This window comes from Meleagris gallopavo, chromosome 8 (genome assembly GCF_000146605.3).
Source record: "Meleagris gallopavo isolate NT-WF06-2002-E0010 breed Aviagen turkey brand Nicholas breeding stock chromosome 8, Turkey_5.1, whole genome shotgun sequence".
Classification (NCBI taxonomy): Eukaryota; Metazoa; Chordata; class Aves; order Galliformes; family Phasianidae; genus Meleagris; species Meleagris gallopavo.
In genome coordinates this window covers 27974691-27989825 of record NC_015018.2, presented here as the reverse complement: position 1 = coordinate 27989825, position 15135 = coordinate 27974691, and the positions used below count along the sequence as shown (strand labels likewise).

General features: G+C 35.7%; 1 protein-coding gene across 1 annotated transcript in view; it reads right to left on the bottom strand.

Annotated features, from left to right (window-relative positions):
• Nucleotides 1-15039, bottom strand: part of LOC109368928 (attractin-like protein 1) — a 16122-nt gene extending 1083 nt beyond the window's left edge. The window contains exons 1-3 of the mRNA XM_019617975.1: nucleotides 15030-15039; nucleotides 10519-10702; nucleotides 6426-6580 (exon numbers count right to left, since the gene is read on the bottom strand). Of these exons, the coding sequence (XP_019473520.1) occupies nucleotides 6426-6580; nucleotides 10519-10702; nucleotides 15030-15039 (349 nt within the window). The remainder of the gene's footprint in view (nucleotides 1-6425; nucleotides 6581-10518; nucleotides 10703-15029) is intronic.
• Between the last annotated feature and the right edge of the window lie 96 nt (nucleotides 15040-15135).

Genomic DNA, 15135 nt, shown 5'->3' with positions numbered 1-15135 from the left:
GAAAAAAAAAAAGAATATTGTCAGAAGCAGGGAGGAAATGGAAGCATTGCTCCAGCCTCACCTTTGTTAGTGCAGTCTAAAAACAGGCAGTGTTCTGTTTCTGTACCTTACTTCCAGAATCTTATCTGTATTTCTGAACTGGAAGACAAGGTAGGAAGGCTCTAGAGAGGGATATATATGTCAGTGTATCAGTATAACTGACTGATATATTTAGAAGCATATACACAAATAAATAGCCATCTAAATCACCTGAGCTAGGCAGAAACAGAAAACTTATTTTCTGACACATCCATGCTGAATAAATATTTTCTTCGTTCAGGTAATAAACTCTTACTCTCAGCAAACCAGAAAGGCAAACATATTTGAAACAGCATAAATTTAATTTTAACTACAGGTGTAACATATACATCAGAGTCTATATACATGAGAGTAACTCTACAAGCAATACTCTAAAAACAATTACGCTTTACTTTTAAATAAAGCAATTTGTGCATTATATTATTATGGATTTCCTCTCCTAATTGTACAGTGATACAGAGGAAACTGCTACTACATACTGCACCAGAATTATCTATGTGACTTCAGTGCTTAGGAAAACATAATACTTAATATTTCATAGATGTTGTTTTACATTTTCTTTGTGGTAGCTTATTGATAATCTGTTTGTAATTCCAGAAGAACAGACAATAGTACAAATACATTCTTTCCTAAGGAGGATTGAAAAAAAATTCTTTACTAGGCATGCAAACTTAGTAGTTTTATGACAAAAAGAAGAGTTTAAACAATCTATTTTACAAGTATACAACAATTATGAATAAAGAATTAATTTTATCATGAAATACAAGCAATTTGATTACTACTGAATAGACAACCAATTGGTAACACTGAAGTCCATCTCAGGAGTCAATTTTTAAAATGCTTTCCAAACTTCAGAAATTTAGTTCTTAAACTTTGAGTAGCATAGAAAAAAATCTTAACATTCTACAAATAATATTGTCTTTCATAAGCAATTGAATTTACATATTCTTTATTCTGTAAAAAGTCAGTCGAAATCCAGAATGTAGCAAGACTTACAAAAGAACCTTATCTTAAATGTGTAGGTTCTCACACTCTCCTATAAATACAAGGAAACCTGCAAGACATTTACCACTAGAAGAGGGCATGCAAGCAGCTGCCACATTCCAATGATTTTAGAGTTGATTGGGTTGAGTTTTTTTGTTTTTATAGAGGTTCTCTGCCAGTCATTCTGCACACATTTCGGGAGAACCAGATGCAATGCATGAAACAAAAAGGCAGGGTCTCAGTACTTCATACACTGAAACAACAATAACTGCCTTAGGGATACAGAAATATATTTACTAACATTACCATTTAGCCAGAGACTAAAATCAATACTCTATTTAAAAAAAAAAAAAGACTTTTCTTTTTTCTTTTGTTTGTTTCTTTTTTAGAATCTCAGCTTTAACTTCCAGTTCTTATGTAAAATTAATTATTTTTTAATCTGCAAACTTTGTAACTCAGTACTCATAAAATATAACTTCAGATACTTCCTAGGCTATGATAAGAATAGAAATGCAAAAGATTTAGGCTTGAACTGATGTGATGGCGAGGATAGCTCCTAGATGATGGTTTTACAAGAAAAACATTAATCTATTTAATCACTGTGCGCTGGAAACAAGTTCTTCAGTATACGCTCCTGAGTAATTCTGTGTGTATATATGTTTATAAATACATAATTCTGTATTGTTTTAAAAAAAAATCTTTCAACAACTTCCCCAAGTTGAAAATTGCGCTCTCATTTGGACTGCCAAAACCCACGTGGACACATCTTTCTAACTGCTCTCCCCATTATTTAGAAATCACTTATTTTTGGCCAATCCTCCAAGTTCCACATTGTTGAGAAAAACTGTGGTTTCAACTAATAGTTTTGAAAAGTTAAACATATTGAGAGAAAGAGTATATTTCCAGTGGCGTTAATATTATAAAAATATAAATCAGATTTATACATTTTATACTTCAATACATCCATCAGTTCTGTAGTAACAATTATGCAGGAGCATAACAAAAACAAATACAATGAAATGCATTTAAATCCCCCCCAAAAATTCACAGGACAAAAGTGAAGAAATAAAGCTAGAATCCTGCACCTCTCTCTTCTATCCAAGCATTTAAGAGAGAACAGAGCAAAGTGAGATTCTAGCTCCAAAACCCATTACCAGATATACTCATGGCACAAAGTTGATTGTGTTTATAGCCCTGAAAATGGAACATCACTGAGTGTTCACAACATAACTTTCAGTATGAAGGACATCCAATCTATGTCAGCTTCCTTTTACATACTGAACAGGTAACTGTGGCACTCCAGTGAACAGTAGATAAAGAAAAGCTATTATCATCATCAGCTAAAAACAGGTCAAACAGAGCATCCAGTGCAGTGGGGTAAGCTTGTTCCTATTGTTATGGTTCCTTCTCAGTCTCATATAGGCACAGCCAGGAAAAAACCTCCTCACCTCTCCAAGAATAAACATTTGAGAATCTTTACCCAAAGCTATCAAAGCAACTTGGTGATAAACCTGAAGAAGACAAACACATAGCAAAGAACATGCCTGCAGAGCTCATTTTATGCTGCAGACTTCTCATTGTTCTGTTGGTTTTTGTTTTTTTTATAAATATGTGAAATAATATTAAATTATAAAAATAAGGGCAGCATTGTTTTTATAGCATCTCTAGATTTCTGAGTCTTCAGCATTAACAAATATATTCAGATGCAGGAAGCATTTAAAATTACTGAATTCAGCTTTTTCTTGGCTCGTGGCACTTAAAGCATGTAAAATTTATGTATGTAAACTAAGTTCAGTACCTAGAGAGCAATGGTTGGTTCCAGAAAAGATGAATAAAATCATTCTATTCAAGCCTAGTGAAATGAATTGCTCTCTGGAAATACGTATTTCCCACCACTGACTTCAGGAAGAGCCTAGATTACCAGTTGATATCAGAAGCCAGCTCTTCAGACAGCAAAAATTAACTCAGATGAATGTCTCCAAATCATTATTTCACATTAATATGAAAAACAGTAAGCATTTTCATGGATAATAAAAAGCTGAAGCACACTACCCATAAAACTATGTCACATGTAATAAAAGATATAATCAAAAGTATTCTGTAGCTCAATTTGAACATAAATAGTAGAGATTCTATCTCTAAGACTCAGCTGGTTTCCAGACAGCATCCTTTGCAAGGTATCAAAGAAAAGTGATATAGATAACATAGTATATTTTGTCTTCCAGTCGTTGTTCACAGCTCATCATACATTCAAGACAAATAAATTCTGAAATATACTCATTCTCTATTTATCAAATTCTTAGTAAAATAAGTATTTACTGCTTTCTGAATAAGTATGTCTGTATCTAATGTGTGCCATGAGACTGTGTATTCAATTTGGGCAAATGAATAATACAGAAGATTAAGCTTGCATCAAATCAATCTTTATAGAATTTTTTAAGAATAATTACTACATTTGTTCCCTTTTGTACTTCTCCAGCTTGAAAATGCACGGAAAATATGACTTTTAAGAAAATACAAACAGCATATTAAATATTGTAATTAACTAGAAAAAAAAATCGTAATAACTTACGTATAATGTATGCTATACGAAGTTATTAAACACAGATCCTGTTGCAACTAAGAAGTGTACTTAATTGTCATGAACTAGAATAAACAAAAAAATGTCCTGGTGTGTGAAAGTCCAAAGGTTACACTTACTCACATCCTTGGACTCATATTATTGGCTTACAAGTGCACATTCTATTAACAAATGTATAGCACTAAGTAATATTATCCTCTAACAGAATAGGAAGGGATAGTCCTGTTTCATTAACAATTAAAACCAGTTGTAAACTTAAATAGTGGGAAAAAAATCAATAGCTCATTCCATCAGATACCTACACAAAAAACTACAGAAATGTAGTAAAGGATAAAGTAAAAAATAAAAATTAAAAAAAAGAAAAAATTGCTGTTCTGAGAAGGTTTTATTCACATGCCCAATCGAAACCATCAGGTTAGAGCACATGTTCTATATAATACATTTACCATTTGTTTTCTTACGTGAAGAAATGCAGAATGGTTGATAGATACACAAATCCATAAAGAGACATCAACTAATCCCTACAAAAAAGGGTCATGTCTCACCGTTACTACAACTGTAGCAAGATGACAAACACTTGCCAAAAGCTACCTACAATCTACTCTCAGCAGAATCAAGCATAAGTATTTCCAGAATTTTAACTCCCAGGAGTTGTGATTGTGCTTTTTGGCCAAATATGGCCTGTGTATTTATATTTGTAGAATTGCATAACATGGGAACGTGAACAAAAGAGAAGGGCAAGAACAATGTTTAGGGCAAGAACAATGGCAATAAACAGCAAACGTTACAGACTCCTAAAAATTGCTCAGGTTTACTGCCTGCACAATCCTACATAAAAGCTTTTTCATAACAACCAAACAGCTCTCACAGTAGGCAATGGCTGGAAACATTTAAGAGTGACAGCTTACACCCATCTCATCTTCTCTGGAGACTTCTACCTTAAACAGTTTTCCTCCAAAGTGTATTCTTTTAATCTATTTATAAACAACAATCTTTTCTGCTCTCAGCTGCTCTCTTGTAAAATTAAATATACCACATCCTTTTATTCTCATCTCACAATGATTTTTCATGCTTCAAACAATCTTAATACCCATGCAGAGCCTGAGTTGAGTTTGTTTGTATCAAACTCTTGCTTCACAAATTCTTCAAAAATTCTTCTACAAAAATATCTCCCAGGTCTTGAAAATTGAATTCTTCTCTGTGTGTTTATTTCAATTGAACTGCATAGCCCACCATGACAGCACAGTGACACTCCAATTGCACACACAAGCCATTCTCAACTCCAGCTCATAGGAGACAATTCTTACACTTCCTAACTGCATGTTCCATTTGACACTACTTCATGACAATCGTTACTATCAAATTATCTCATTCTCCATGTACGACAATTCAGCCCCCTCCCAGCTTCTTAGTGCTATCAAACTCTGTGTGACTTTTTGTTTCTTATAGTAGAGGGTTTCACTTATTTTCTTCAGGTTTGAGGACGGAGGAAGAGAAAGGCAAAAAGAGATTTTATTTCAGCCTTTGAGCTCCAATCACAGAGAATTTTACTCCACCATTTGTACATCTGTAAAGCATACCAGCAGCTTCAGTGGGTCTGAACCTTATTTATTTTCAAGCGCTTGAGGCTCAGATACCCAAAACTAAAATTCTTCTGTTCTATAAAACTAACAAAGCACATACACCCTAGCCACTTTCTTGTCTGTGGAAACAAAGCTTATTTTTAACATAACTATGTAAGTGTCCCATATGCTATTATCACCCCGACTCATTTCATGCCACTATCCCATCAGCATACATAAGGGAGTAGCCCCCAAAACTCTCCTTCCACTTAGCGAGGCTGCTAATTGTGGGTGAGGTACTGTTTCACCTGAAAAGATATTCATCAAGGCAGTCATCCTGATCAAATAATGTTTTTTCAGTATCAAAGGTGGGAATCTTAATTGATACTCTAATCTGAAATGCATGGGAAAGGGAGTGGGTGAGAGGAACTTGCCAGAGGAAGATATCCAGTTCAATCCACACATCTTGGCTATTACTTCAAGCTGACTCAGCTACAGCTAGTAACTTACCACAATCACTCTCCCAAGGGTCTGGTTCTCCTCAGTTTTTGTTGATTCTGTTTCACCTCGTCCTCATTCCACATGCCTCTTTCTGATACGGACTTCCTACATATCCTCACTGCTGTGTACTTATGACAGCTCCAGCTTTCTTAGTTTTCTGACCATCACAACCTGACTAGTGCATCACTTTCAGACCACTGCCTACTTTGTCTTCTCCATATCTCATTTTTGGTCATGGCACTTTGATATAAGCACTAAGCAGTGTGTTTTACAAAATGCCCCCAGTTCCAAATCATTTAAGGAACATTCCTGGGGGAAAACATTTTCTTAAAATTCCAGTACTGGCCTTTGTAAGTAACAGGTAGGTGCTCAGTGTGAAAAATAAACTAACGTTTGTTGGTTATAATCATTAGACAGTCTTTTGAACACTTTTTGGCAACAGTAAAATGCACTTTCTGAAATTCATGTAGAAATATCTGCTTTTCATAAGAGAACATTATTCAAATGAAAACAAAAGTCACCATTTTAGATAATATGTTTTGTCCCACAAAATAAAACCTAAAGACTATTATGAAAAAGAAGTCTGATTTTAGTTTTACAGAACAATTTTTAAATAACTTCAAGGTGTTTGTGATGAAGACTTTATAGGAGTGCATTAGCTGGACATTTGAAAGCAACACTTATTTAAAATTCAGTGAAAAAGAGAACAGAATACATACCTATGTCATACGCAAGAAAGTCAGCAGAAAAGCACTTCGCTCCATTACTCAGGGAAGTATCATTATGAGTATTTCCACCAAAAACGAGCATAGCTCCATTGATTAAGACAGCTGAATGTAGATACCTTGCAAAACCACTCTCTTTCAGAATAGTCCTGCAAAATATAAAATCAACATCATACATAACACTTGGAAAAGTCACGTGTGCTGCACACCAAGAAAATTTATAGATGAAAACACTTTTGGCTGAAAAAAAAAATACAGTGAAAACACTTATTATTCAGTAAACAGATAACATTCATTATTTCTAAGACTTTGAATTTGTTCATGTTATAACAAATATACTTATTCATTAAAAAAAATACACCATATTTTAAATCAGTCTGTCAAATGACATTTCTGAAAAAAAATTGTATCAGGTTTACATTCTCCAAAAGTTATTAATGATATGATAAATTTTACAACTGAATTAAAACCCATTCTTTTTATTCATTCATAATCTTATATGTCCCCAGCCACGATAATTTTTTCTTCAATAAATGTAGTAAAGGATACTCAGGAAGGCTAAGAGAATATTTAGATCATCCCAAGTATCAGAAGAGGGTGAACATTTTTTATCTAAACTCTCAAACTTGGAAAAGAAATGGTAGAAGTCATTCCAGTTAAGACGAAAAACACTCACACCGCTTTGTCCATATATTCACTTTGCCACACTCACACAGAATTTCAGCACACAAAAATTCACACAAATGGAGAACGATTCATCGTTTCCTCTCTATCCAACTCTTCTGACCTGTGGACATGGCCTGCCTTGTGCTGGGGAACAATGTAGGCTTGTCAGTAGCCCCAGCCTGTAAGTACTACAAATGTAGAGAGAAGAGATTTCTAAAGTGGTTTAAGCACAGCAAATAAATCTTAGCAAGGGAAAGTTTAAAAAATTGTCTATTTTGCCATCTTGAATTATTTAAGTAGAACAGCTCTAGACACATTTGTGAAACGCTACTTTGACCACCAGTAGTGAACTTTTATTTATATCTTTTAAATTGACAAGTTTCAAGTTTAAAATTCCACTCTGACTTGTATTGTTACGTACACATACAATTAACCTGCTTTGTCCTTCATTTCCTGTAATGAAATTCCTGACTTGACAATCTTTCCTTCTCACTGAAAAATACTGTCTGCCTTGGATCACACTGATAACATTTTTTCAATAATTTTTACATCATTACAAGGTCTGGGGATGAGAGTCTAACGTATGGCTCATTACTTTGACATAATGATTTGAATTAATTAGCAAAACATCAAGTTTTTTGTTGTTTGGAAGGGATTTTTCATTGGTTTTTGTGTTCTTGGAGGAATTTTTGTTTGCTTGTTGTTTTTTTTAAGTGGTACTTTTTTGTTTTTGCTATTCTTGATAATGTACTTTGAACATACTGTACCACATGAATGTATTTTTCTTAATCTGGAATTAGCTTGAAAAAGAACATATAGGTAGGATATAGGTAGGTATATTAGGTAAGCATACCCAAAAGAACACAATATCTTGGTTCAGTTCATCAGTTATAAAAATACAAAGTGACAAGAAAAATAAGAATAAGGCATTATTTTTAACTGTTATTTTCTACTAGTAATGGAGAAATATTCCTGCTATGAGCTGAAAGTATGATAACACACTAAATCTGCTGTCCTTAACCATTCTGACCATAGATCTCTTTGCAAGTCTTTTGCTTTATCGTGTTTCTCACCTCCACCCTCTCAATTTGCATTGCTTGCCATATTTGATTATCCAGCCTTGCAGCTGTCTACAAATGCCTGTCTTGGTCACTAAAGGCCTAAAGAGTCATACGCTACCTTGGAGAAAACTAAGGATTCTGCTCTCCACTGGGGCTGTATTAACAATCCCATCAGTTATTATTTGGGTTACTCAGTTTCCTACTTGAACTATGTTGCTCCAGCTCCAGCCCCCATGTAGATTTGTTGCGTAAATTTCTTTCCTTAACTTTTTTCATACTGTTTGCTCAATTTCACCCCTTCTGGTAACAGTCGCTTTTTCCCCCAAGAATCAACAGAAGCAGAAGTGTAATACAAATACAAATACAAGTTAATTTGGCCATGATTTTCACTATTCATCAGCATCAGTGATGAGAGTAATCTTCAGAACTCTCCAAAACATTTCAACCCTATGCAAATTAGGCACCTCAGCACACTTTGCACTGAATTAATAATCTATGCACATATACATGTATCTGCAAGCAGCAGTTGCAAACAGTAGTCCCAGTTAACTATATTGATGCTAAATGTTGTAGATAGCAGCATGATGTTATAAAGGTAACAGAAATACCCAGCAGCAAGCAGGTAGTTCTGTGGTTCCAGGCCATCATCTAAGCCCAGCACAACATTGCCCTGCATTACCAATTGCAGCATCGTGCAAGTAATGCAAAGCAACAGAAGCACTGCAAACACTGATCACACATTAGAAATAATGTTCACACAAGAAAACAACTTATTACTCCCTCACATTTTAAGAAATATAAAGCTTATTCCTAAGTCATATGGAGAAATGAAAACTCATGTGCCTTTAAATAAAACAGTTGATTGGCTTTGTATACCAAGACAAAGAACAGCATATGAACCTCAGCCAGATGAGACTGAGAAAGAGGGAATAGATAAGAGAGAAACAGAAGCAGTGAGCACAAATGCATGTGTGCGAAAATAAACAGGCACACGAGTATAAGAATCAGTTGTGACACCACCTCTGCCTTATACACCACTCTTCCAGTGACGCAGTCAGGCTCAGCTGCCTCACTGAGTATTCTGAATAGTTTATAAGCTCACTGATACATTAACCAATTAACCATTACTGTGTGGTAGTGTCTTTGACCCGTGCCCTCTGCCAGTTTTCACTCCCATAGTATGAAACCTTCATGAAACAAATTTGACTTATGCTCTTTACCAGCTGCCAAGAATACGACATTAATATAAGCACAGAAGCATTCATTAATAGTTATGGCAGTAATAATGAATAATAATTTTATATTATTATTCTCTGAAAGAGTGGTCAGGCACTGGAATGGGCTGCCCAGGGAGGTGGTGGAGTCACTGACCCTGGAGGTGTTCAAGGAACGTTTGGATGTTGTGTTGAGGGACATGGTGTAGTGTGAACTATTGGTGATGGGTGGATGGTTGGAGTGGATGATCTTGTAGGCCTTTTCCAACCTTGGTGATTCTGTGATTATACTATTGCACGGATTTTCAAAGGATACAATATCGCTTTGATCTGAGAACATAGTAAGAGAGCATTAAAATTTTAGCAATTTAAAAATATACTAAAGGGAACAAAAAAATTGTCTAATGCTTCTAACTGATGAGAGCTAGAAGCATTCAAAATAAAGAGTCTCAGCAAAATCAAACCCACATTATTTCCAACAGGCTGATCTGAGAGCAAGTCTTGCATGCTTTAAGTTAAGCCATTAATGCTCAAGGCAAACATTAAACTGCAAGAAGAAAATGTTTCAAAAAATAGATCTTTGTCTCATATCATCTTTAGGAAGAAAAAAAACAAAAGCATTTAAGGTCAGCTTGCATATATAACACATAAGGAGCATTCAGAAGTTAAAATAGACTTGATGAACAAGGATCTGACAAAAATAGAAACACTTAGAACACAAATCACTACAATCCCTATTCAACAACCAGAACATTTTCCTTCAGATAATTTTGTGAAATATAACCTTCCACAGCTCTCAGATTTCTCTACTTATTTGTATAACTTGTACATGAATGTACCTCAGCAGTATAGTTGTATCATGTGGAAGTAATACAAGTGGTACCGCTGCATGGTGGCTATGTATGAATAGGAAAACCTTTAAAATACATGCAACTTTCCTCCTTTCTTTCAGTGTGCAGCACCATTAATCTGCTGGTTAGAGCCTAATCCTTCTCATAATTCTTCAGTTTTGTTGCAGAGAACATAATGTCTTGCCACATGCAAAGGACAGTCTCCTGCGTGACTTTACTAGAACCTTCTTTTAGGCTTATCTTTTCTTATTCAGTATCAAATAACTTAATTTGCTCAGTTACAAACCCAACTTACCATGTTCTAGTATTAACTTCATATTTGTAAAGATCATCCACCAATCCATATTTATTGCCAGGTAATGCTTTGTATCCACCATGGACATAAACAGATTTTGTCAGTTCATCATAGACACTAGTATGGCCATATCCACCTTGTACAATTGCTCCTTTTGTTTCTGGTACAAGCCAAGAATTTGACCCTGGAATATATGTACAGAAGACATAGGTTTAAGGCTTACTAATACTAACGCGCAACACTGTGTTCAGAACAGACAAAGAAAAACAAAGACAAGAAGCCTGGACCTTTTGGAAAATACTAAACAGTGGAATTCAGTGTCTCTCAGCCTTAACTTAGTCCCACCAGAGATGGCTAGTGAAAATTAAGCATTCCAGCTGTTTTGGGAACACCTGTGGGGAAACCATCTGGAAAAGCCTGGGAGAAACTGAAGTGCTGTGAGCTCACAGAAATGTGTGAAGTAGCTGTAGGTATGCACACATACAGATACACTAGTGAACTGTAAAGCTACTGAGCTAAAACCAGTTTTCAACCAATGTTTATTAGTATTTTGACATACCTATTCAGTTGCTGAAGACTCAAAAATGGATAAATTGAAAGCAGCTCTTTAAACTGGCACTTAAATCCACCTTTTACATCACATCATTAGTAACCACAAAGAGATATCAAATAAAACTATTCACAATAGCTGTTACAAGTGAAGATTAAAACACAACTGGAAAATATCTGCCATAGCACTGAAAAAGGTTGAGAGTAACTGAGTAACTTCTTGTTGCCTGTAGCCCTAAAATTTGCATTTTTTCCCCCAGTCTTTCCAGATGTTGATGATAGGAGCCACACAAGAGCAAGCTAGCAAATGAGCATTTCCTGTAGAAGTCACCTTATTCAAAAGAGTCTGTGATAATGAGGATGCCAGTTCTGCAGAATGGGAAATGAGAAAAATAATTCATTACAGCCTGTTGAAGATGATGCAAGCAAAATTGAAAGCGCAGACAAGAACTTCACATGAGGAACAGTCTCTTCCTAATTCTTAGCCTACATTGGTTACTTCTACAAAGATACTTATCCAAAACGAGCACACAACACCACACACCCCGCTTCATCTCAAAGTTCCACTCTATTTCAGTTTTTTATCTGATACTGTGTAGGGATTTTAAGATTACCTCTTTTTCCTCCTGATTCGTCTATGCAGTGAAAAGACTCATTACTTTCTGTTATTACTGCCACTATTCCACTTTCACTAAACAGTTTCCAGGCACTGCGTCTATAAACAACTTACATTTTTTCAGCAACAAAATCGAATTCTGTGAAATGCAAGACAGCACTTTTATTCGTAAGTGCTTATAACAAATGAGAAGGTATGGATTGAACTGGAAGACTTGTGCTGATTTTTCATGTGTGTACACTAACGCTGATATTTTTTATAATGTACTAGTTATACATTTTTTTTACATTATTGATATGTACTGAAATGTAAGTTGTATTTTACTCCAATCTCCATCTTGGATGTTTCAAGTTATGAGGGACAGCAGCTCCAAACACAATCATCAAAATTGTAGCACTAATACTGTATTTTACATACATATTACCTTACTAACAAACAGATTTACTTGATACAACTTACATATGGGGATCAGTGAAACGTCAATCTGCTGATACACCTTTCTATCACCAACACCGTCCTCATTTTTCCATTTAAATACTAATCAGTCCACAAGATCAGCATATATGCCTTTCAGGGAGAAAAAACGACTACTACTTTACATAGTAAGTACCATCATGAAAGTTTACTTGTATAATATAATATTTTGCATTTATATCTGTCTGATTCATGTAATAACTAGAACATTTTTGCAGTAAAATTGTATATTATATAGCTCTCCAGGATTTGCACAGAAATATGAATTGCTGTTCCATCTTGTTTATTAAAAAAATGCGCTATGGATAACTAAATTTGAGAAAAGAGGTTCAGAAGCATCATTCTGAAGTAAATCAAAAGGAGTACCAGTTTCTGTTTCTGTTGTTCCTCTAAGATTTAGTTGAACCATCTGAACTTTGACTTCTAAAACTGAGAAGATATTCAGTGTTAATCTCTTTTGTGATTCTTTGCCATCTTAATACACAATCATTCAGTGCAAAAAGTAGTGTCTGAAACAATTCTGTCTGAATTTCAAGGCATTGCTCAACTCAGATATGAATCTTCACTTTTTCTTTAAACACAGAAATCCAATCATTAAATGAATTTTCGTAACTCTTCTCATACTAAGACATCCCACTCTTTCTAGCATTATATCAGTGGAAATATTTGATTGATCAATCAATTCTGCAACCTCAATAGCTTAAAAAGCCAAATCAGTCTGGAACTGACAAGATTACTACTTTTACTATTCTGATGCAATTTATAGTTAAAAAACAGATCTCCAACTGCTCTGCATCATTCTTGTGCTGGGGGTCCCAGGCCTGGACACAGTACCCCAGATGGGGCCTCACAAGGGCAGAGCAGAAGGGAACAATCCCCTTCCAACATTCTTTTGTTATGCATCTGAGGACATCAGTGGCATTCCAGGCAGTAAGAGCACACTGCTGCATCAAGATTCTCATCTACCAGTACCCCAAAGACCTTCTCCCAGGGCTGCTCTCAAAGAGTTCTCCCAGTCTGTACACATCTGGGGTTGCCCGGACCCAAAATGCAACACCTTGCACTTGGCTTCGTTTAAATTTCAGTATGTTCTCATTTTCAAGTGGGAATCCACATCCCTCTGGGTAGCATTCCTTCCTTCTATTGCATTGACTGCACCACTCAGCTTAGTGTCATCAGCAAACTTGCTGAGGGTACACTCAGTCCCACTATGTCATTGATAAAGATGTTAAAGAGCAGCAGTCCCAAGAAAGACCCCTGGGGGACACCTCTTATGACCAGCCTCCCCATGGACATAGAGCTGTTGACCACAACACTCTGGTTGGAAAGATACGATCAATTCTTTATCCACCAAACAGTCCAGCCTACAAATCCATAACATAATCCAAAGTCTGCCTAGAGGGGTTCAGGAACAGGAGCGACATGGGTAGACTGACTGTCAGTGAAGACCGAGGCAAAGAATTTGCTGAATACCTCAGCCTTCACCATGTTTGTTGAAGACAGTTCTCTCTTTTCATTTACTGGAGGGAGTACAGCCTCCTTGGCCTGTCTCTTCTGACCAGCCCAGCGTACCTGTAGAATTCCTTCTTATTATTTTTCACATCCTTTGCCAAATTCATTTTTATCTGCACCTTGTCTTTCATGATTTCATCTTTACATGTCTAAACATGTATCCCTGTATTCTTCCCAGACCACACAGCTCTGCTTCCACTACCTCTAAATTTCCTTTTTTCCTTCAGTTTGACCAGCAGGTACTCACGCAGCCATGCTGATCTCCTACCTCCTCCACTTGATCTCTTATGCTTGGGGATGAAGAGCTTTGTTCTCTAAAAAAGGTTTCCTTAAAGAGCTGCCAGCTCCCTTCCATTCCTGTCTCCCTGAAGACTGGTTTTCAGGCATTCCCATCCAATAATTCCATAAATAGATATGCTTACATGCTGCAATATTCTGGTCAGAATATTGGTTCTAATGCCCAGTTTTCTACAACTGTTTCCAGAAGACTTTCCAAGTGAAAAAAAAACATGTTGAGAGGTGTCAGAATTACTAACCAGACTTCTTAAGGATGAGAAAGGGTGCATTTTAAGATGCTCACAAACTTAAGATGCTATAATCACATGCATTCAGACATTGCCAATTCACAAAAGAAACAGAATAACATGCAGGATGAACTGGATGATCTCAGCTACCAGTGGAAAAAAAAAAAAAAAGCCAAAAACATATTCAGCTGTAATTTAAAGATGTCGAGCACCGGGATTAGTAACATAACCTTCCATAAAATGGAAGCTCATCAGTTGATAATAACTGAGAAGAATGCTTCATCAGAGAAAGTCTATGAGCCAGTAATGGCTTTCTCATGGTTGCAATACGAATGTCATTTATCAGGTGAGACTAAGGTTATTTATCCAGGTAAAGGTGAAAACACACCTAGAATATCCCACAGATGTTTTCTAATCATCCACATTCAAGAAAGATGAACTTGTGAAAAAGTTACAGAGATGAACTATTGGAACAAGACAAGAAGAAATGAGGTTGTGCTAATCAGTCTGGCAAAAATAGGGTTGGTATCTTTAATTCAAAGATAATTCCAGGAAGGGAGATGAGCTGCTTACATTAGAAAACGTGTAACCCAGAAAATAACATAACCAAACATAAACGAAACAATGATAAAGATAGCTATGATTTAGATGATATCCAGTCACTAAAATTATAAACCTTGAATTAATTCTCCAGATGTTTTCCAAACTACTTAAGATTAATCGACACACATAATAGAAGAAATTATAAAGTACGGTGTTTTTACTACAATGCATGGGTTGTGATGATCAAGATTCATTTCAGACCTTTCCTTAGAGCAAGTTAATCACATACAAACATGGAACCATTCCGTCAATGAAATCCAGTGAACTACAAAAAAAATTTGTTTTCTATTTGTCGATTTTCTCTTTATTTATTTCTAATTAGGTTGGTCACATTAAAAA